The 23,240-nt window shown below is 38.8% G+C and overlaps 1 protein-coding gene and 1 pseudogene across 2 annotated transcripts in view; one reads left to right on the top strand and one right to left on the bottom strand.

Moving 5' to 3' along the window:
- Positions 1–2,200: 2,200 nt before the first annotated feature.
- LOC109681180 (small ribosomal subunit protein eS12-like) lies at positions 2,201–2,701 on the top strand (annotated as a pseudogene).
- Positions 2,702–8,068: 5,367 nt separating this feature from the next.
- The window catches only part of Golph3l (golgi phosphoprotein 3 like), a 35,294-nt gene continuing 20,122 nt past the window's right edge, over positions 8,069–23,240 (bottom strand). Inside the window, exons 3-5 of one of the 2 annotated variants that reach the window (XM_020155806.2) lie at positions 20,239–20,370; positions 19,007–19,121; positions 8,069–10,232 (exon numbers count right to left, since the gene is read on the bottom strand). In XM_020155806.2, coding sequence (XP_020011395.1) covers positions 9,805–10,232; positions 19,007–19,121; positions 20,239–20,370 — 675 coding nt within the window. In that variant the 3' untranslated portion in view covers positions 8,069–9,804. The remainder of the gene's footprint in view (positions 10,233–19,006; positions 19,122–20,238; positions 20,371–23,240) is intronic. The other variant, XM_020155808.2, reaches the window with a different exon arrangement.

Raw genomic sequence — 23,240 nt, 5'->3', positions numbered from 1 at the left:
GGTTCAAGGTTTGGTTTTGTGTTGCCCTTCAAGGCTTGCTGTTCCCATAACAGCGTTCGTTTCCAGGTCTTTGCCCTACTCCCTCCAAGGTTGCACCTGTGTGACTAAGAATATGGTCTCCACATAGGTGATCCTTTTGTTGTTGTTTTTTATTGGTGTGACTGGGGTTTGAACTCAGGGCTTCACACTTGCATAGCAGGTGCTCTACTGCTTGAGCCACACTTCCAGTCTCTGTGGTCCTTGCTTTTTACAGAACTAGAGTGATGTTGAGCTCTGCAAGGATTTTGAGCTGCTCAAACTGTGGAATTGCAAATGGATTAGTCTAATCAAGAAGTTCAAATAGCAAAAATGGAAAACTGCATCTGATGTCCAAGTTAATTTAATATAAAAGTGTAACTGATAGTGCAAGTGTAGAGTGTAAAACTGTAAGTTAAAACTCTTGTTAGGCCAGGCACCGGTGGCTCATGCCTGTAATCTTAGACTGGGCAGGCAGAGATCAGGAGGATCAAGGTTGATGGCCAGCCCCAGCAACAAAAGCGAGTGAGACCCTATCTCAAAAACACCCAGCACAGGGGCTGGCTCAGTGGCTCAAATGGTAGAGCACCACCTGCCTAGCAAATGGCAAGTGTGAGGCCCTGAGTTCAAACCCCAATACTGCAAAAAAAAAAAAAAAAAAAATGCAAAAACACCCAGCACAAAAAAAGGGCTAGTGGAGTGGCTCAAGTGGTACAGCACTTGTCCAGCAAGCATGAGTCCTCAGTTAAAAAATCAGTACTGGGGAAAAAAAAACCCAAAATAAAGCCAAAAAATTTCCCCTGAGAACAGAAAAGCCTTTCTTCTCATAAACATTTCACTTCTGCCTCCCATTACTTTGAAGTTCCTGGTTAAAATGCAAATATATACCCAGAAGTTACCAGATCTACATTATCAGCTGCCTGGTTAAACTTAGATTAAATAATTAGATCAGCTTTAAGTAACAGCTGCACTGTGAAATATTTGCTGAGGGAAACTCATAGAAAGAGGAAGGAAGAAATCTACCTAACATCTATTAAGTTTGCTATTGTAACAGCAGTTTAAGTATCACACTTAAAAAGTATTCAGCCAGGAGTGGCAACTGTTAGGCCAAAGGAAAAGATCACTAATGAAATTTAAGGTGCCACCTAAAGTAGATGTAGAGTGAAGTAAAGGGCTTTCCACCTTCAAATCATGTTAAGTTGGGAGAGGGGATAGGTAGGAGGCTGGAGTTGGTGGGAGAGAGGTAAGCTTAAGATATCACAGTTGGTATAGGGCTAGTGGAGTGGCTCAAGTGGTAGAGCACCTGTCTAGCAAGTGTGAGGCTCTGAATTCAAGCCCCAGTACTGCCAAAAAGATGATGTCACAGTTGGGTTTTATGATTCTCTCTTCAAACTGCTTCCTCCTCATTCCCTCTCCTTTTCTCCTTTTCTTTTCTACCCCTACTCTCCTTCATTTTGCTTCCTTTAGATTTCTAGACCTCCCCTTTCCATTTTTTCCCTTTCAGATTTCCAAGAGGTGCTTTTCCTCAAATGTTCCCCATGTAAGTCTATTTTTTTTCTTTTTTGGTACTGGGGCTTGAACTCAGTGCCTACACCTTGAGCTTGAGCCACTACACCAGCCTTTTTTTTTTTTTTTTGTGAAGGGTTTTTTTGAATTAGGGTCTCCTGAACTATGTGCCCCATCAAACTTCGAACCACAATCCTCCTGATCTCTGTCTCCTGCCTCAGGATTACAGACCTGAGTCACCTGCACCAGGTCCCAGCTAAGTCTTTTATCTGCAAGAATTCTGTAAGATAAAACTGTCAATGTTTTACCTCTTGTCAAAGTCAAGAGAGCCATTACCCTTTGAGGGTAGTGACTAGAGGGGGCACAAGGAAGTGCTGGTAAAGTTGTTTCTTCATCTTGCTGCTGGTTAGGTGGGTGTATTAAATGTGTAGTAATTGAATTGTATGACCTTTTCTTTATGTATATTTCAGTCAAAGGCTTAAGCTAAAGTAAAATGATAAAAGACAAAACAAAAGCCTCTCTGTCTAAATCTCACCTTCAGGGAAGTGAATGAATAATAAATGGGGTCATAAGGAAGTGCAGAAAATGATCTTCAGCCTCTTTCCCAGCTGCTGTCCAGTGGCATGGAGGGAGAAATCCTGATTCATTCAAGATTGGGCTTCACCTGTAATCCACCACTATGGCGGAGGAAGGCATTGCTGCTGGAGGTGTAATAGATGTTAATACTGCTCTACAAGAGGTGTGAAGACTGCATTTATCCATGATGCTTAGCATGTGGAATAAGTGAAGCTGCCAAAGCCTCAGACCAGTGACAAGGCCATCTCTGTGTGCTTACATACAACTATAATGAGCCTGGGTATTGTCAGGTTGGTGGAGGCCCTTTGTGCTGAGCACCAAATCAACCTCATTAAGGTTGATGACAACAATAAACTAGGGGAATGAGTAGGCTTCTGCAAAACACTGTAAAGTGGTTGGCTGCAGTTCTGTGGTGGTTAAAGACTATGGCAAAGAATCTCAGGCCAAGGATGTCTTCGAAGAGTCCTTCAAATACAAGAAAGAAATGAACAAATTTTGTTTGTTGAGTCCAAAATTTTGGCTCATTAAAAAAAATGATCTTCGTAGTTTATCTGCTCATTTTCCAAGGTCTAGTAATTCACTACAGTTCTTGCTTATTGACTAAAGGTAGTGCATCAGGAATGAAGGTCACAGAAGAATGAGGGATGTTAAGAAAGACTGGTAGAACTTGATAATCAGCTGAATGTATGGTTTAGGAAGATATAAGAGAGGATTAAAAAAAGGTTAAGGTAGATTATATGGGGAAAGAAAATGCAAACTTGGTTCAACTGCAGATTTAGGTAACTATGGTGAAAGCATATTATGAATGTTTTTAGTTTAAATATTTAAAAGAGAACAATTCTTTTGGAAAACATTGTCTGTTATAAACTGAGAAATTGCTAAGTCCAAGCTGTGTTTGAGTCATGTACATTCCTCCCTGGCTGCCTGAGGATTATCCGCCATTATGAATAAGTTAACTACCCAGACCAGAAAGTTCATATCCAAGACAGAACACCTTGTCAGAAATGGGATCCTTTTTTCTCATTTCTATTTTCCCACAGGCTAAAGAGCTGAGGAATTAATGGGGGCTTTAGAAGTCTGGAGAAACAGGATCCAGATAAAAATAAAGTTCCTGGCAGGGCCTGGGCTACTACTGCCTTGATTCCTCATGTATGAACAGAGCTCTTCTATTTTGTTTTTCAGTGTAGGGTTTGAACTCAGGCCCTACACCTTGAGGCACTCCACTAGCCCATTTTTGTGATTTTTTTTTTTTTTTTAGATAGGGTCTCATGTATTATTTGCCTGGACTGACTTGGAACCACAATCCTCCTGATCTCTGCCTCCTGAGTAGCTAGATTACAGGTGTAAAAATTGGTGCCTGGCTAGGATGTCATTTTTGTATTTGGACTCAGAACCCATTTTGGAGGTAGAAAGACCACTGGCTTTGGCAGAATTTATGATTCCTTGAATTATGCAAAGAAAAATGAGCCCAAACACAGACTTGTAAGACATGGCCTGTATGAGAAAAATACCTCAAAGAAACAGTGAAAAGAATGCAAAAAAAGTCAGGGGGACAGCAAAAGCCAATGTTAGTGCTGGCAAAAGGTGTAAAGGAATAACCATTCTACAATGACTTTATGTGCAGTGATTGAGCAGATTTTTCATGAGGATTAATGAACTGTAAAAACCTTAAAAAGTTATGTATATAGCCAGGTGCTGGTAGCTAACACCTATAATCCTAGCTACTCAGGAGACAGAGATCAGGAAGATCGCGGTTCGAAGTTAGCCCTTGGCAATTAATTCCAAGAGACCCTATCTCAAAAATACCTAACATAGAAAAGGGCTGGTGGAGTGGTTCAAGGTGCAGGCTCTCAGTTCAAACCCTAGTAACACACATACACACACACACACACACACACACACACACACACACACGACTTAACAATTCAAAATATCTGTAGTAGGGCTGGTGGAGTGGCTCAAAAGAGCACCTGCCCAGCAAGCATGAGACCCTGAGTTCAATCCACAGAACTGCAAAAAAAAAAAAAAAAAAAGAGAGAGAGAGAAAAACAAAAACAAAACCCAAAGTATCTGTAGTGTGGTTGATGGAAGTATAAATTGGTACAATACTTTGGAAAACTGGTGGCAATGTACACTAAAACTGAACATAATTCTAATACAAGGTATGTACACCTAAATGAAATGTATTGTGATTATTATCATCGTTATAATTTGTATTGCTGGAGATGGAATCCAGGGCCTTGAATAATGTAGGCAAATACTCTACCACTGAAATGTGTTCTGATGTCCACTAAAACACATGTTCTAGGAGTTCTATTTCTAGTTGGCCCCAAACTATAATAACCCAAATGTTAAAAAAAAGACAACTCATAATCACAAAATATATAATTTTATTTATGTGCCAGGTTTGTTGGCATATATGTGTAAGCTCATCACTTAGGAGGCTGAGTCAGGAAGATCATGCATTTAATTCTAGTTGGGATGCATAGTGAGACCTGTCTCAAAACCAAGAAAAAATTGGGGCTAAGGGAACGGCTCAAGTGGTAGAGCACCTGTCTTGTAGGTGCAAGATCCTGAATTTAAACCCCAGTTTGAATTAGGGGGATTTATAGTTAGAGGTGAGCCCGGGCTATATATTAAGACCCTGTCTCAGAAAAACCAAGCACTGGCCAGGCACCTGTGGCTCACACCTGTCATCCTAGCTACTTGGAAGGCAGATCAGGAGGCCAGTTTGGGAAAAGAGTTCAAGAGACTTTATCTCCAAAATAACCATAGCAAAATGAACTAGAGGTGTAGTTCAAGCAGTAGAATGTCTATTTTGCAAGCTCAAAGCCTGAGTTCAAACCCCAGTCCCACCACCAACAAAAAAGAAACCCAAGCACTGGAAGTGTGTGTAACTCATTGGAAAGGTGCTTGTTTTTTAAGTCATCTTCTTACCTTGAGCATTTAAAAATATAAAGTATGTGTTCAGTCTTTTAAATGCTTTATATTTATGTTTTGGCATTAGTGGAGTTTGAACTCAGGGCTTGTGCTTGCACTACCACTTAAGCCGCATCCCAGCTCATTTTAAATGTTTCTAATGTTTTTATGAACCAGTCATCTATTCTGTTCTTGTCTCCCTTTTCCAGTCTCCCTCCTCAATCGTAACTATCTCTTCTTCCCTGCTTCTAAACATAAAGAAATCTAATTTGGATGAATATAATTTTTTTAAAAAGCTTTTGGCCTCTACCTTGGAGCTCAAGAAAAACTGAGGTGACAAGAGTATTAAGGCCAACCCACATAAAGGGGCATAACCCACCATAAATTCTAAGATTTATGGATATTTAAAACCATAAATCTTAGAAAATGTGCTTGTCTTCAGCTCAGGGGGACATTTTTCAAATTTCTGAAATGTAAGAAAAGCTTTTGCTTTTAATTTTTTTCCCATAAAATTTATAACCATTTATTGGGCTGACTCTCTGTGGTAGACACATGAGGATTCATTCATGAAGCCTTTCTGAAGGGATGGAGCACTTAAATACCTAACCAAGTTTCTAAAGTTCAAAAAAAATATGCTAATATATTTAGAGAGGTTCAATTTGGTTAAGAAAAACAAAGTAGTTGCCTGGTTATTTATATTCAGAGGGAAAAATCCCACACAAAATGTGTACTTGAAGAGCTTTTAGAAAGCATTTAGCACCCCTGCCCCTGTTGAATATATATTTTTTTCTTTTTAACAGTTCTGGAGTTTGAACTTATGGCCTTGTGTTTACTAGGCAGATGCTCAACTATTTGAGCCACTCCACCAGTATTTTTATTTTTTTGCCTTCATTATTTTTCAGGTAGGGTTTCATATTTTGGCCTGGGTCGTCTTGGGACTGCAATCCTAACTATATCTCCCCATGGTTGGGATTGCAGCCACTTGCCACACCAATGCCCTGCTTGTTGATTGAGATAGGGGGTCTCCCTAACTTTTTTGCCCTGGCTGGCCTTGAACCATGATCCTCCCATCTCTGCCTTCTGAGTACTTGGGATTACTGTGTATGCAACCACACCCAGCCTGAATCTACTCTTTTACAATCTAGAATGCAAGTAAAATCAACAGAATTGCCTGAGTTGTTAAAAAAAAAAAATAGATTTCTGCCAGGAAGAGACTTGCATTCTTTTTTTTTACAGAATGAAGTTCAAGCCATTGCCTAATTACTACATAGTGACATTTTTTTTTTCATTTTTCTTTTATTATTCATATGTGCATACAAGGCTTGGTTTATTTCTCCCCCCTGCCCCCACCCCCTCCCTTACCACCCACTCCACCCCCTCCCGCTCCCCCCCTCAATACCCAGCAGAAACTATTTTGCCCTTATTTTTTTCTGGGAGAGGTGATTCCTTCCTTATCAATAAAAAGTCATATTTGGTCTGTCTTTTTCCAAATTACTAGACAAACTGGAACTGAGAAAAAGAGGACAGGCCAAGCAAGGGCTTGAGAAGAATTAAGACAGAAACAAAGATACATGCATACATGAAACAGATAGCAGGAAAATATTAAAAAGCAGTATTACCTAATTCATTTCAGCATTAAAGCAATTACTTCTAAGAAATGTTAAGAAAAATGTCAAAAACTCAGTTCTTATAAGAAGAGCATGGAATAGATAAAGGTAAATAAGAAAAAAAAAGGTAATTTGCCAGTCTCAGAAATCTGTTTAGGCTACAACTTGAATATATTCCCTTAGATATTTTCTGTATGTGAAAAGTAAACACACTTAAGAAATTCTAGCACAATCTAATTATTTTGTACATACTGTTTATTGTGTCTAGAGTAGCCTTGGTTCTTTTTTCTCAGCTAGTAAGGATTCTTCAAGATTGAGTTCATATGGAGGCAGTAGGATATTTTGGTTAAAAGCATGTGTTTGGCTGGACCATTGTGCTATTTGGGAGACTCAGGCAGGATTATTTGAGCCAAGGGTTCAGGGCTAGGCTAGCATAGCAAGACTATCTTTGTATTTGAAATTAAGCCTTGCACTGTGTCCCTTAGGCAAGCACCATTACCTGAGCAGGAATTCCTTACTTCCTTGTTCCTTTCTTCTGTTTCTCCTTCCCTTGTTTGAATCTTACTATGTAGCCCAGGCTGGCCTGGCACTCACTGGGTAGCCTAGGCTAGCCTCAACCTTGAGATTCTTCTGCCTCCACCTCACAGCACAGGTGCTGGGATTGCTGGTGTGTGCCATCATACCTGGCTTTTTTTTTTTTTTTTTTTGGTGGTACCGGGATTTGAACCCAGGGCCTACACTTTGAGCCACTCCACCAGTCCTTTTTTGTGATGTTTTTTTTTGAGACAGGGTCTCATGACCTATTTTGCCTGGGCTGGCTTCAAACCTGATCCTCCTGATATCTGCCTCCTGAGTGCTAAGATTACAGGTGTGAGGCATCAGCGCCTGGGTCAAATGTGAATTCTTGGGAGCTGGAATTGTGTCTAATACAACTTTTTATTGTCAGACCTAGTAAGTACCAGTTAATTGCTAATTTTTTTTTTTTTTTAGGTACTGGGGTTTGAACTAAAGGCTAAGATTACAGACATATGCCACAGGCACCCAGCTAAATACCTCCTCTCTTTTTGAATGGATTATAGACAATAAGATATAGAGTGGTACTCTGAAAGTTTAACAGGCAAGCTTTTAGATAGTTTGCTTAAAATGCAGCTTCCTTAAATTCTTAGCCTGAGAATGATTTAGGAGAATTGTACATGTGTGTACACACATAAAAGACTTTGGTGCATGGCCTCTGCAACACACTGACAAAACACTATACAAAAGCCTGGGAACATGCTTTGTTTTAAATAAACATAATAGGAAAGTATAACTAATCCTAGTAAGTAAATTTCTTCTTGTTTTTTGTGCTGTAGACATTCTAAAGGAAGAATATTAGGGCACAGTGGAAAGTTCTTATTTCTAATGAAAACAAACGAAGTTATAAAACTGAGCACAGAGACACCAGAGACAATTATTGATCTTTATTATACAGAAACGTGAAGGCCATGTACATTAAATGAGAAGGTGTTTGGCAGTAATGTTACGCAGATTCAAATTGAAGGCATCCTCATTTCCTGGACATACAATATAAAAATAAACACTAAGAGTTGCAAGAAAGAACTCAACTTCTATCCCTCAATCGAGCTGGCTTTCCACAGGAAATCCTGGTTTCAATTCATGCCGAATTGTTCAAATGGGAAGAAAAGCTAAGCCAGGTAGAGACAACACATGGACTGGCTTTTGTACTTAAGAGAGCCAGACAGAGCTCTTTTTACTCAGCCTCTTAGAACTGGTTTCATATTACAATTTATATCTCTATCCATCTAAGAAATACCTGAAGTGAAAATAAAAAAATATTGAGTTAGGGAAGTTTTGTGGAGCTAGGTAGGTTTAGGGGAGCAGATGAAGTTAAAATCATTTAATTACTTCTGATTAGGAAGATCTGATGTCAGATCTGGGTCATCTGTATTAGCCCTTTGATAACCCATTTCTCTGTACTGGGCAATAGGCAGGACAGTATAATAAATGCTCAACATTAGCACAGCTCAGTGACTGTCCTCTTCATATCCCCCAATCCTAGACTTGTATCAGCATGCTTCTGACACCAATTTGCCCCTTTAAATGGGATCTTTCTTAATAAAGCTTCTTCCTTACCTTCATTACTGAAGTGAAAAATATTTCAGAGATTTGGCCAGTATTATGGTTGTACCGAAACAAGACATAACTAGGACAGTATCTAGATTACATATAGACAAAACTACTCCCAGAGCCTTCAAGTATAGGAAGAATATAAATTTGTATAGGAAGTAAAAAATAGGGGGCAAGATGATGTGGAGTTTGGCTATTGTCTGGGCTCAGGGTGCTGTTATTAGGCAATTAAAATGTACACTTCCATAAATTCAGTCAGAACAGAGACATTTAAAAAGTAGTCTGGAGGAAACAGGACAGTCTATATGCTAACAGAAGAAATTCTTATGCCAACTCTCTTCCCTACAAATTCTAATGTTGACTGCATGAAGGAGGTTGAGACCCATTTTCTTTATCATTTAGACTTTTGTCTTAATGAATGAGGGAACAGGATAAGAAGTATAGAATATATTTCTGACTCGAGGAATGTGGAATCCAGGTAATCAAATCTGGGACATTTTCATTAGGTTAGAAAAGATGAGGAAATCACTAGCAGAACACATAATCCCAGAAACCATGTCCTTCAAAAATTCATTTTGTTTCCATTGTGCCTCAAAAAGACAGTTACTTCAATAAGCTACATTATTTAACAGAATCTGAGTGACAAAGGCTGAGAAAACATATTTAAGACAGAAAACAAACTTAGAAAAATGTAGTAAATGGTCTGCTCTTCATCTCATTCATTCTGTTGCTGGAAAACTCCAAATCCCACCTAAATATTCTTGTTTATTCAAAAGAACACTGTATGAAACTAAACCAAGAAATGGGAGAAGACATTCATTGTGTGTGTGTGGGTTCACCCAGTTTATTCATGGAGTGGAAATATGAGGAAAAAAAGTCTGCTTATAATGGTTAAGGTCTATGGGAAAAGCCCTGAAGTTGCTCTCCCCAAATCACAAGTCTGATTCAAAAGGAGGAAAAAAATGATGAAAACATTTTATCACACAAAACTCAGTTATGGGGTCTTTGACAGTCACCAGCCAGAAAGGAAAAAAGAGAAACCCACCTGCTGACTTTAGGATTTATTGAAGGCTGCCAGCACAGCCCAGATCATCTCTGTGGCATTGTGCTTTGTCCCTTCTACTTCAGGGTCCAGTTCTACCAGGTCCTTGGCTCGATTCATTGCCACATCATACTTGTCATCTGTCAGAGAGGAGAAGACATTCTCTAGCACATCAGAGGAGTGGGCTAGCACCAGGAGTGCTAGTGTTCGCTTGTCCATACGCTGAGGGTCATTTACCCACCGCTCTAGTACACTATCTTGAAGTTTTTTCACTAGTCGCTGTTTCTCTGTTGTATTGGTCACTGGATGAGTGGTCATGTCAAATAGCAGGAAGTTCTGCTTCTCAGTAGTTAGAATACCTTTCTCTACTAGATTTTTTGCAATTCGTTCTCGCACATTTCTTAGCTGGTACTGTAGTTTAAAAGGATTCCAGGTCTCACCTATGGGGAAAAGAAATAGGACATAATGAACAGACAGAAGAAAACAAAATGAAAAAAGTGAATTATCTGAAATCTTGAATGGTTAAAAAATTAAAAACATAATCTCTGTTCAAGGAGGAATGATCTCTATTAATTCCTCAGTCCATTTCATCCCTTGTTTTTCATACTTTGGTTTTGACTCCAACCATATTTCACAGCATGCCACTTTCAGAAAATGTCATCAAGGGCTTCCATACTGTTACTGTTTATGGACATTATCTCTGATCTATGTCTTCTCTGTAGCACTGTTAATCATTCTTGCAGCCTTGAAATTCTCTTCAGGGCATCAGTTTTTCCTGGATGATTTCTTTTTTACATTGCATATGTTCTGTATAGGTTGGTGAAGCTGAGAGAACTGAGGTTCCCTTCCCCTACTTGTAGGGCAGAAATACTGTCCCAAGACTGGTAGGCTGACAATATTAAGGTCCCAACTGACCCATTCCAGCTTGCTTGAAGAGTAGAGGTTTTTTTTTTTTTTTTTTGTAGTACTGGGGTTTGAACTCAGGGCTTCATGATTGCTAGGCAGGAGCTCTACCACTTGAGCCACTCTGCTAGCCTGTTTTGTGTTGGGGATTTTCAAGATAGGGTTTGCAAACTATTTGCCTAGGCTGACTTCGAACTGCCATCCTCCTGATCTCTGCCTCCTGAGTAGGTAGATTTATAGGCATGAGCTACCAGTGCCCGGCAGAGGTTCTTCACTAGAAGAGGTAAGCCAAAGTGATGAGGGGTTATCACCCTACAACTTATAGAGAAGAGGGTATCACCAGGAGAAGTGGGACACTGTCCCCACCTGTAGCTACAGTATGGGGCAAAAATTTTGGTCAGGAGAAGTAGGTCGGAAGAATGAAAAGTTCCACTGCTGTATATGAGGGGACTGACTGAATTTGGAATAGAGTGTGGAGAATTCTATGCCTAAGGGTGTTGTTGAAAACCATGGAGATCTTGGTAAAGATAACTACCAGGGTACTAGTAGCTCTGTGATATTAATAGCAAAAAGCCAAATGGCAAAGCTGGTTGAAATTAACAGGGAGAACCAGTGTATGAGAGAAAAAGCTAGAAAAACCGGGATCATGGTCAACCCTGGGGTTGGGAAGGCTGTGTGCTTGCACTCGGCACACACCACTCAGGAGCAATTAGATGAAGGGCTTGACTGGAAAGCATCCCCCAAGCTACCCATAAATCTATCACCAGAAGGGAGAAGCTTTATTGGCACCAGAGCTGTAAGCAAGACCTCTGACCAAACACTAAACAACAAGCTGCTTTAAACCAATGGAAACTCCTGGGAAACTAAGCTATTTTTTTCCCCCACATATCCATTCTGGATACTAGGCTTAAAAAATAAAATCATATGCACCTCTAGAAGCATTCTTCCAGTTTTTTCTGGATGACTTCTTTTCCATATTGCAGATGTTCTATTTGGCTTGGTGAAGCTGAGAGGACTGAGGATTCTTTCCCCTATGTGTAGGGCAGAAGCTCTACCCTAGGAGTGATAGGCTGACAATCTTGGGGCCCCAACTGCCCCATTCCAGCTTGCTTGAAGAAAGGGTCCACACCGGAAGGGACAAGCTATATGCATGTTTAAGGCTGTAATCTTTCTCAGAAGAAAATGGAGAGGGAATTTCTAAGCTACCAGCCCCTTGCTGAATGTGGAACAAAAATGTAAATTCCCTGTGTCAAAATCACAACACACATATGCAGTAGTAAAAGGTGAGAAATCCAACTGTAGTTCAGAGGTAGAGTGCTTGTCTAGCATGTGCAAGGCCCTGGGAAATGACAAAAACAACAACACTCAATTGAGTAATTAATAGTTTGTGCTAACCCAGTGGCAACAACTAGAGTTAAGCTTAAAGATAAAACGGAAAAAAATTCTGAGTAGTAACATCAGAGGCAGCACACTGCAGGGGAAATAGGCTTCACAAAGCTACTTCATCCAAGTTACTAAATGAATAAACAATGATCACGCATGTAACAACATCTTTAACCTGAGTGCAGTGAAGAGTAGGACCATCCAAAATGCTGCTTTTGACAAAAATTATGAAATATACAAAGAATAAATTGTATTCCATTTACAAGAAAAATAGGAGATAAATGAAATTGTCTTTGAGGGAGCTGAAATATTAAACTTAGCAGACAAAGACTCCAAAGAAGCTATTATAAATATGTTCAAAGACTTAAGGGAAACCATGATTGAACACATAGAGAATATCAACAAAGACACAGAAAATACACACACAATCATAAAGAAATCCTGGAGTTTGAAAGTACAAGCAAAATGAAATTTCACTTGAGGGTTAACAATAGATTTGAGCTGGTAAAAGTATCAGCAACCTTTTTTTTTTTCTTCCAATACTAGGATTTGAACTCAGGGCCTTATGCTTGCTAGGTAGGTAATCTACCACTTGAGTCACTGAAAACTCAGCAATTTTAAAGAGAGATCAATAAAAATTATACAATCTGAAGAACAGGGAGAGTCAGGTATGATGGTACATACTTGTAATTCCACTACTAGGGAGGCTGAAGCGGGAGAATTAAGAATTTGAGACCAACCTGGGCTACACTGTGAGTGAGACCCTGACTCAAAAATCAAACGAACACACTAGACAGAAAAAGAATGGAGAAAAGTGAACAGAGCCTTAGAGAAATGTATGATATCATCAGACTGACTCAATAAATATAATAGAGTACCAATGGGAAAGAAAAGAAATAAAGGGGCAGAAAACATATTCAAAGAAACAATGGCTAAAAACTCTCAAAATTTCATGACAGTCACCCACACATTTGAACATGTAAAGAGATCATATCTAATACCACAAAAATGTTGAAAACAAAAAATAAAAAGTAAGATTAATATCTGATTTCCAATCAGAAAAAATGGAGACCAGAGAGTGAGATGACTTGTTCAACTGCTGACAGTAGAAAATTATCAACCAAGAATCTTACAGCTAGTAATGTATATTTTAAAAATGAAGGTATGCCGGGGGCCAGTGGCTCACGCCTATAATCCTAGATACTCAGGAGGACTGTGGTTCAAAGCCAGCCAGGTCAAATAGTTCCTGAGACATATCTTGAAAAAACATCACAGAAAAGGGCTGGTGGAATGGCTTAAGGCGTAAGCCCTGAGTTCAAAACCCAGTACACCACAAAAAAAAAAAAAAAAAAAAAAGAAGGTAGGCTGGATGTGGTGGCATACATCTGTTAATCCGAGGAGGACTGTGAATTCAAGTTTAGTCTGGGCTACATAGTAAGACTTTGTCTCAAAAAAAAAAAAAAAAAAAAAACAAGGGTTGGGATGTAGCTCAGTGGTAGAGCACTTGCCTAGCATCCACAAGGCCCTTTGTTTGATCCCCAGTACTGAAAAAAAAATTATTAAAGGGATTAAAATGTTATACCAGCAAAATCCACTAGGTAAATCTAGTACCCAGGTGTACCTTGTTTTATGGGCACCATTTCTCCAACACCACGTGGTTGCTTCATGTTTTTGTGTCACATTCTGCTAACTTTCATAATACTTTAAATTTTTTCATTATTATTTGCTATAGAGATCTGTGGTCAGTTATCTTTGATGTTACTATTATTAACTGTTTTAGGGTGCCACAAAACTCACTAAGATGACAAAGAAACAGTATTTTTTTTTTTTTTTTTTTGGTGCTACTGGGGGTTTGAATTCAGGACCTTATGTATGCAAGGCAAGGGCTCTACCACTTAAGCCATGCACACAGTCCTTTTTGTATTAGTTATTTTTCAAATAGAGTATCATTTTTTTGGCTGGGCTGACCTGTACTACAATTCTCTTTATTTATGCCTCCTCCTCACAGTTGGGATTACGGATACACACTACCATACTCCCAGTTGAGATGAGATTTTGCTACTTTTTTTCAAGTACTGGAATTTGAACTCAGGATAACATGCTTGCTAGGCAAGCATACTACCACTGGAGCCAGACCATGCCTCCAACCCTTTTGGTCTTTAGTTATTTTTCAGGCAGGTCTTGAGTTTTTGCCTTGGGTCTGCCTCAGTTCATGATTCTCTTACCTAAGGCCTCTTGCTAGCTGGGATCACAGATGTGCATCACTACTTCTGCTTATAGATTGAGATGGGGATCTTACTAACTCTTTGCCTGGTCTGGCGTTGAACTGTGATCCTCCTGATCTCTGCCACCTGACTAGGTGGGATTATAGGAGTGCACTACTGTGCCTGGTCTCTGAGTCATGACTATTCCACTGACTAGTCTTCCTCCATCTCTCTGCTTCTTCTTGGGCGTCCCTATTCCCCGAGACACAATGTTGAAATTAGGCCAGTTAATAACCCTACAATGGTCTCTAAGTGTTCAAGTGAAAGGAAGAGTCATATATTTCTTACTTTAAATCAAAAGCTAGAACAATTAGTGAGAAAGCACATCAAAAGCTAAGATAGGTCTAAAGCTATAGGCCCCTTGTACCAAACAGCCCAAATTGTGAATACAATGGAAAAGTTCTTGAAAGAAATTAAAAGTATTATTCCAGGGCTGGAGACGTAGCTCAGTGGTATAGTGCTTGCTTCATATATGCAAGGTGCTGGGGGTGAACACAGAATGATAAAAAAGCAAAATAGCCTTATTATGGATATGGAGAACATTTTAGTGGTCTGGATAAAATATCAAACCAGCTACAACATTCCCTTAAGTTGAAGCTTAAACCAGGGTAAAGTCCCTAACTCTCTTCAATTCTATTTAGGATAAGAGAGGTGAAGAAGCTGTAGAAGAAAAATTTGAAGCTAGCAGAGAGGTTGGTTCATGAAGTGTAAGGAAAGAAACTATAACATAATAATAGTGTGAGGTAAAGCAGAAAGTGCTGATGTGGAAGCTGCACTAAGTTATCTAGAAGATCTAGCTAAAATAATTGATGAAGGTGGCTGCATTAAACAATAGATTTTCAGTGTAGCTGAAACAGCCTTATATTGGAAGTAGATGCCACCTAGGACTTTCAGAGCTCAAGAGGTGAAATCAAGGCCTGGCTTCAAAGCTTCAAGGACAGGCTAATTCTTGTTAGGAGAAAATGCAGCTGATAACTTTAAGTTGAAACCAATGCTTATTAACCTCCACAGAAATCCTAGGGCCTATAAAAATTATAGTAAATACAGGCTGGTTGATGGTGGCTCAAATCTCTAATCCTAGCTACTTGGGAGGCAGAGATCAGGAGGATCAAGGTTCAAAGCCAGCCCTTGCAAACAGAGAGACTTTATCTTGAAAAAACCCAATTAAAACCCCAGTACCACCAGAAAAAAAGAAAATTATAGTAAATCTGTCTGTGCTCTATAAATGGAACAAAGCTTGGAGGATAACATATCTATTTTTGACATGGTTTACTGAATATTTTAATACTATTGACACCTACTGCTCAGAACAATTCCTTTAAAAATATTACTATTCATTGATAATGCATTTGTCACACAAGAGCTCTGATGGAGATGTACAATGAGATTAGTGTTTTCATTCTTGCTAACACAACATCCATTCTGATCCATCCATGGATCAAGGAGTAATTCTCACTTTCAATTTTTTTTCTTTTTTTTGCAGTACTGGAGCTTGAATTCATGGCCTACACCTTGATCCACTCCACCACCCCTTTTTTGCAATGGGTTTTGTCAAGATAGAGTCTCATGAAATATTTGCCTGGGCTGGCTTCAAACCACGATCCTCCTAATCTCTGAGTAGTTAGAATTATAGGCGTGAGCCACCACAGACCAGCAACTTTTTATTATTTAAGAAATATATTTCATAATACTGTAGCTGCTATGATAGTGATTTCTCTGATGGATCTGGGCAAAGTAAACTGAACACCTTCCGGAAAGAATTCACTTATTCTATATGCCATTAAGAACATTTGTGCTGGGCGCTGGTGGTTCACACCTGTAATTCTAGCTACTCAGGTGGCAGAGATCAGGAGGATTGAGGTTTGAAGCCAGCCCCAGACAAACAGTTCTTGAGACCCTACCTTGAAAAAACTCATCACAAAAAAAGGGCCAGCAGGAGTCTTTGCTCCCATTTACTGCATGAGGGCAGGAAATATTTCTCTCTCTTTTTCTACCCCATCCCCCTTGTCTATACTTTATCCTGTTATACTAAGATAAGTCCTTGCTAACAAAAAAAGAAAAAAAGGCTAGCAGAGTGGCTCAAGCAGTAAGAGAACCTGCCTACCAAATTTGAGGCTCTGAGTTAAAACCCAGTTGTGTTGCCCACCCCCCCACCCGCCAAAAAAAAGGACATTCATGCCTCTAATTCTAGTTACATGGGTCTGAGATCAGCAGGATCGTTATTTAAGGCCCTATCTCCAAAATAACCAGAGCGAAATGGACTGTAGCAGCTGTAGAACACCTGTTTTGCAAGAACAAAACCTTGAGTTCAAACCCCAGTCCTACTAAAAAAAAGAACATTCATAATTCACAGTAGTAGATTAAAAATATCAACATTAACAGGAATTTGGAAGAAGTTGATTTCAACCCTCATGAATGACTTTGAAGGGCTAAAGACTTCAGAGGAAGTTAACTGCAGACATGGTGGAAATTGCAAGTGAAGTAGAATTAGTAGTACAGCCTGAAGATGAAGATGTTACTGTGTTGTTGCAGTCTCATGATACAATGGATGAGGAGTTGCTTTTTAAACATGAAGAAAGAAAGTGATTTCTTGTTTCCCTTCCTTCCTTCCTCCCTCCCTCCCCTTCTTTTGTTTTTTTATTTTATTTTAATTTTTTTGGCAATATGGGGCCTGAACTCAGGGTACCACACTTGCTAGGCAGGCACTCTACCATTTGAGCCACTCTACCAGCCCTTCTTCTATTTTTTTGAGTCAGGGTTTTGCTATGTTACCTGGGCTGGCCTCAAACTCTTATGCTCAAGTGATCTCCTGTCTCCTAAGAAGGTGGGACTATTGTGTACTATTGTGCCTGGCAGAAAGCAGTCTTTCCTTCCTTTCTTCCTCCTTCCCCTTCCTTACCTCTTTCTTTCTTTTTTTTCCTTGTGAAACTGGTGATCAAACCCAGGGCCTTGTGCTTGCTAGGCAAACACTCAACCAATGAGCTATACCCTAGCCCAGAAAGTAATCCCCTCCAGCACCCCTCCCCCGCCCACAAAGTAGTTTCTTGACATGAAATCTACTTCTGCATAAAGATACTGCTAATATTGTTTAAATGACAGCAATGAATTTAGAATACTATATAAACTTAAGTTGATAAAGCAGAAATAGAGTTTGAGAAGACTAATTTTGAGATAAGTTGTACTGTTGATAAAATGCTGTCAAACAGCATTGCACAGTACAGAGTAGTCGTTCTGGAAAAGAAGAGTCAATCAGTGCAGCAAACTTCATTGTTGTCTTCTTTTTCTTTTTTGGAGACAATATCTTACTGTGTAGCCTAGGTTGGTTTCCAATTTGCAATCCTTCTTCCTCAGCCTCTCAAGTATTAGAATTATAGGCCTGGGCATTGTTATCTTATTTTAAGAAATTGCACAGCCACCTCAGCCTTTAGTAACCACCACCATGATCAGTCAGTGTAGACAGCACTGAGGCAAGACTTTCCACCAACAAAAAGATTATGATTTATTGAAGGCTCAGATTATTAGAATTTTTCAGTGTAATTCCCTTCCTCCTTCCCTCCTTTCCTTCCGCCATCCCTCCTTTTGTTTTTGGTGTTTGACCTCAGGGCCTCATACTTGTTAGGCAGGTGCTCTACCACTTGAGTCACAATTCCAGTCCTTAAGTTTTTACTGGCAATGATAAGACAGTTTTGAGTATGCACATATGAATAAAAGAAGAAAAAAAAAGATAGTTTTGGGATAGACAGACATGATGGTTACACACTGTGAATATACTTAAATGTCATTGAATTATATACTTACAAATAGCAAAATGATACATATATTTTATCATAAAAATGCTAATCATTGATTTACCATATGACCCAGCAATCTACTCTTAACTATATAATTTGATTAAAAGAAATAAAAACAAGTCAACAGAAAAACATGTCCACAAATGATGTCCAGCAACTGATGAATGCATAAACAAATGTAGTACATCCATACAATGATATGTTATTTAGCAATAATAAGGTAAAACTGAGAAATTCAAGATTGGTGGATTGTATCAATGTCTATATTCTGGTTGTCATCCCAATAAAGATATTTTTAGAAGTTTTCTTGTGAACAACACTGTTAAGCTGGATATGGTGGTGACATCTGTAGTCCCATACTCAGTAGGCTGAGGCAGGAGGATTATGAGTTTGAGGCCAGCCAGGGCTATACAGCAAGACCTTATCTAAAAATAAAATAAACAGTACAAAAAACCCCCCTAAAAAACACTGTTAAAGAGCTTTCAGAGTAGGATGACACAGGATAAGGTGAAGCTCTGGAAAATTTCAGGTATTTATTAAACATGTGTATTTTACCCAGTATGCTGAATTTCTGTACGTCTTTTCTCAATCTTAAGGGTAGGTAAAGAAAACCAAGTGTGGCCAGACGCTGGTGGCTCATGCCTGTAATCCTAGCAACTCAGGAGGCAGAGATCAGGAGGATCACAGTTCAAAGCTAGCCTGGGAAAAAAATTCCATGAGACCCTATCTCGAAAAAGCCCTTCACAAAAGAAGGCTGGCGGAGTGGCTCAAGGTGTAGGCCTTGAGTTCAAGCCCCAGTACTGCAAAAAAAGGGAAAAAAAAAAAAAAGGAAATCAAGTGTGAAAATCTGTGAATCATTTTGAGTTATCTTACCAGTGAGTAGTTCTATCCATGTTTGGACAGTTTCTGTGGGTTCAGTCGCTTTGATGTGTTTGAGAGTTTCATCCAGTAAAACATCACCTGTTGGGCTGTCTGACTTTAGCAGTACCTTTAAGAAAAGAAACAAAGAATCCTGCTTCAATATATAATACATACATGCTGGTTAGGAGTTACAGGACATCTAAAGAAACAAAATATTACCTACCATTCCTGTCCTGAAAAAGTCTAAAATGTAGTACTGGTTCATAGTGGGAAGACAAACAAATGAAGTGTGACCTAGTGATAAGCTGTATACAAATAATAATGGATAGAAGATTCAATAATAACTTTCTGAGTACAGACAACTACCTTGAGGCACCATTAATAAAGGTGGGAAAGATAGGAAGTTTGGTTTTGACTGATATGGGATAGCCAAGTTGAAATGTCTACCCAATAGTTAAACATGTTCCTATTTAAGTGAAAACAAAGACATGCCTAGAAATTTGGGAGATAATCTCATGGAGGTAACAGATATAGCTGTAAAGGTAAATGGGTATTTCCAAAAGAACAGAAAATCAAATAAAGGAATACAAACTGAGACTCAGATGTTAGCAAAAATAAGGAATAAAGTACAATCAGAGAAGCAAGAGAATATGATTTGAAGGAGGCCGAGAATAGAGAAAATTTTAAGTAGGAGGTGATCAGAAGTATCAAAAGCTATATATAGGTTAAAGGAGAAAAATAAAGACCGAAAAAAAGCTAGTAATACCTAAGAATGTAGTTTCAGTAGAGTGCTTAGAATGAAAGAAGCTGTGAGTGGAAAAAGTAGTAAGAAAATGGATATAAGAGTACAGCTCATGTTGAAGAGGATTTATAGTAAATAAAAGAGAAAATGGTTATCAGAGAATAACCAGGGTTAAGCAAAGACTGGCCTGAGTCAGATGATTTCCTTTACCTGTAATATTCTGTTTCATAACGTTATTAGCTATAGGTACTGAGAAATAATCAACAGCATCATAAATATGATTTTTCTTCATTAAAAAATAAAACAAAACCATGAATTATGAGTTTCCTATGACTCTTTAGACTAAGGACATGTAGGTTTCTTCCTTTGATATAGGATAATTAAGCTGATGCGACAGCTGAGTCAAATATATTTATCTTATTTCATTCTTCTTTTCCTTCCAAAATGTACTGTTGGTATTTGCCTTTCCCTACTTTAAAAGGATGTTCAGAAGATGGTGTACCTTTCTGTCTAGTAGTCGCTTCTTACGCATGGTGGGGGGTTCTAGATAGATTCGACCCCGCATGGCCAGCTCTATCAGGATGCCCCCTCGAAGGCCAGATGATATGCAGTCATTCCAGAAAGATGTGTAACCCTAGGAAAGGGGGAAAAAAGAACAGAAAGAATCTTCTGAAAGGAGTACTGACTTCCAGCCAGTACCCTAAGAATGAGGTGTGATTTGTTTGTGATTCATTTCACATCACACTATATGAACTTAAAGCAAAGTACAGAATAAGATTATAAAATGTTTCTTTATCTCCTTAATTTAACCCCTCCCCCCAAATACTATTTTCTGTTTGGTTTTAAAGTCTTTAGTGAATTCCTATGACTTGGATGTTAGCTGTCAATAGGCATGCCAAATTTTAATTTTGAGAATAATTTTGGCTTTTAAAAAATGTTTCCATAGGGTACAAATACATCAAATAGAAAAAAAGTATAAGCCACTTAGTTATTTGCAAGGTCCTTCCTTCTTTCCTCTCTGTTTCCCACCTCCTTCTTTCCTTCCTTTCTCTCTTACTTTCTTTTTTTGTGGGTGTGTATATGTTGCAGGGGATTGAACCCAGAGTCTTGCACATGTTAGACAGGACTTCTACTACTGAGCTACATCTCCAGACCAGTAAACTATTTTGATGGGAGGCATTGTAGAAACCCAGTGACTGATAAGTGTATGGGTTTATTAACATTTCTGGGGGTCAAGTGGTAAAAGGTCTGTCTAGCAAGTACAAAGTCCTGAGTTCAAAAACCCCAGGACTGCCAAAAACCTTCCCCAAAACCAAAAAGCAAAAACAAAAAACCGTTTCTGAGGTGCAACTTCCTCATATGTAAAATGGAGACACTAATACCTATTTTTGTAAGTTTGCTATGAGGAATAAATAAGATGAAATTTATGAGAAAACACTGAGCATAGTGCCTGGAACAGAGTACACACTTAAATGTTAGTCCCTCTTCCCTAGGAGATAAAGAAAATATAGAAAGACATAAGCCAGGCACTGGGGCTCACACCTGTTATCCTAGCTACTTGGGAGGTTGATATCTGGAGGATCGCAGTTCAAGGCCAGTCCAGGCAAATAGTTCATGAGATCCCATATCCAAAATAACCAGAGCAGGGCTGGTAGAGTGGCTCAAGAGGTATAGCACTTGCCTAGCAAGTATGAGGCCCTGAGTTTAAAGCCCAGTATGGTCAAAAAAAAAAAAAAAATCAAAATAACCAGAGCAAACTGGAGGCACAGCCCAAGCACCAGAATGCCTGCTTTGCAAGTACAAAGCTGAGTTCAAACTCCAGTCCCACCCCCCCCCAAAAAAAAAAAGAGAGACATTGTCTTAAGGAGCTAAAAAGATCACTTGAGCTTGATGAAAATTTTGTGACAATAAGAAACTTAAATAAAAGCTCAGTTAAAAAAGCAGCAAAAGGCCAGGCACTGGTAGGTCATGCCTATAAATCCTAGCTACTAAGAAGGCAGAGATCAGGATTGTGGTTCAAAGCCAGCCCAGACAAATAGTTTTTGAGACACTATGCCAAAAAAACTCATCACAAAAAATGGGCTATACCCCACTGTACCTATTTTACAGTCCTGGTTTTTGTTATTAGTATTTAAATTGATGGTCAAAGGGGTGTATCAATGTATGGCCACTGTAGGTACAATTTACTTTGGTCCATTCAACCCCTCCCATTACTTGCCCTTACCCCTTTACCTCCCACCCATTTTTCAACAGCTTTCAATACACATCCTTACATCCTCTACCTTCACATCTTATATTATGCGATATTACTGATGCTCTATCACTCTCTTTTCCTTTCCCTTCTACCTAGTCTTCAAAATGGCATTTAAACAGAAGTGTCAAGGAGATTTCAAAAAAGTGCTTACAGAACTCTCACTCAAAGTTTTAAAGAAAAATCAAAAGTATGCTGGGGTCAAACTGTGAAAAGCCTTGATGTTTTTGAACTTTTAAATAAAAGGCAAATAATGGATTGTGAAGGTTCTGGGCCAAGGGATTAGGATTAACACAAGGAAGACTTATTAGGGTTACCAGAACTATTCAATTCTCTGGCTGTACTTGGCCGTAGTTTTCTCTATATGGATAGAAGTTGGATGAGATATTAGCAGGGAGGTTCTAGCATGGCTTTCCATATTAGCAAAGAGTTGATTTAAATAATACTATTAATGGTAGTAATGTCTAATACTCATTAAACATTTGTTATGTACCAGATTTGTGCTAAGCTTGTTCACGTGCATTATCTGATTATATCTTCACAGTAGCCCTTAAAGAGAAGTACTACTACTGACCACATGCTAAAGATGAAGAAACTAAGGCTTATAAGGGTTATGTAGCATAACAGAAGTTACAAAAGCTAAGTAGTGGCAAAATAATTCATTAAAAAATTAAAAATTCCATATTCCCTCTTTATTGGCTTGGGAGATATACATTTCTTTCAGAAATTACCTTGGGGCTGGCAGAGTGACTCAAGTGGTAGAGTACCTGTCTAACAAGCATGAAGCCTTGAGTTCAAACCCCAGTACCACCAAAAAAAGGAAGAAATGACCCTTGAAATTTTACCATGCATGGCCATTAATTTAAAATTAGCATAAAGTCTAAATTTCAAAAATATTTTACCACTTTCCTAGTTGTATTTTAACTTTTTTCAGCTCACAAATTAGATATTAATGATCATCATTTTATGTAGGTGGCACTTTAGATTTACTCAGATGCTTACTAGTTTCTTTGCTCACCATTCCTTCCAGCATCTGAGACTTTTTTTTTAATGGCACTGGGGTTTGAACTCAGGGCCTCATGCTTGCTAGGCAGGCAGCTCTACCACTTGAGTCATTCCCCTAGCTCTCAGACCTTTTCTGAACCACTTTTGTTCTTCCTAAAGTAGAATTACCTTAGGTGAAAATCCATTATAGGAAAATTCTATTTTATTTGAAATGTCTTTATTTCACTATCATCTTAAAACACTTGATG

The sequence above is a fragment of the Castor canadensis genome, chromosome 11, assembly GCF_047511655.1.
Source record: "Castor canadensis chromosome 11, mCasCan1.hap1v2, whole genome shotgun sequence".
Taxonomy (NCBI): Eukaryota; Metazoa; Chordata; class Mammalia; order Rodentia; family Castoridae; genus Castor; species Castor canadensis.
The sequence above is the reverse complement of the archived record's forward strand: the minus strand, read 5'-3'. Positions and strand labels throughout refer to the sequence as shown.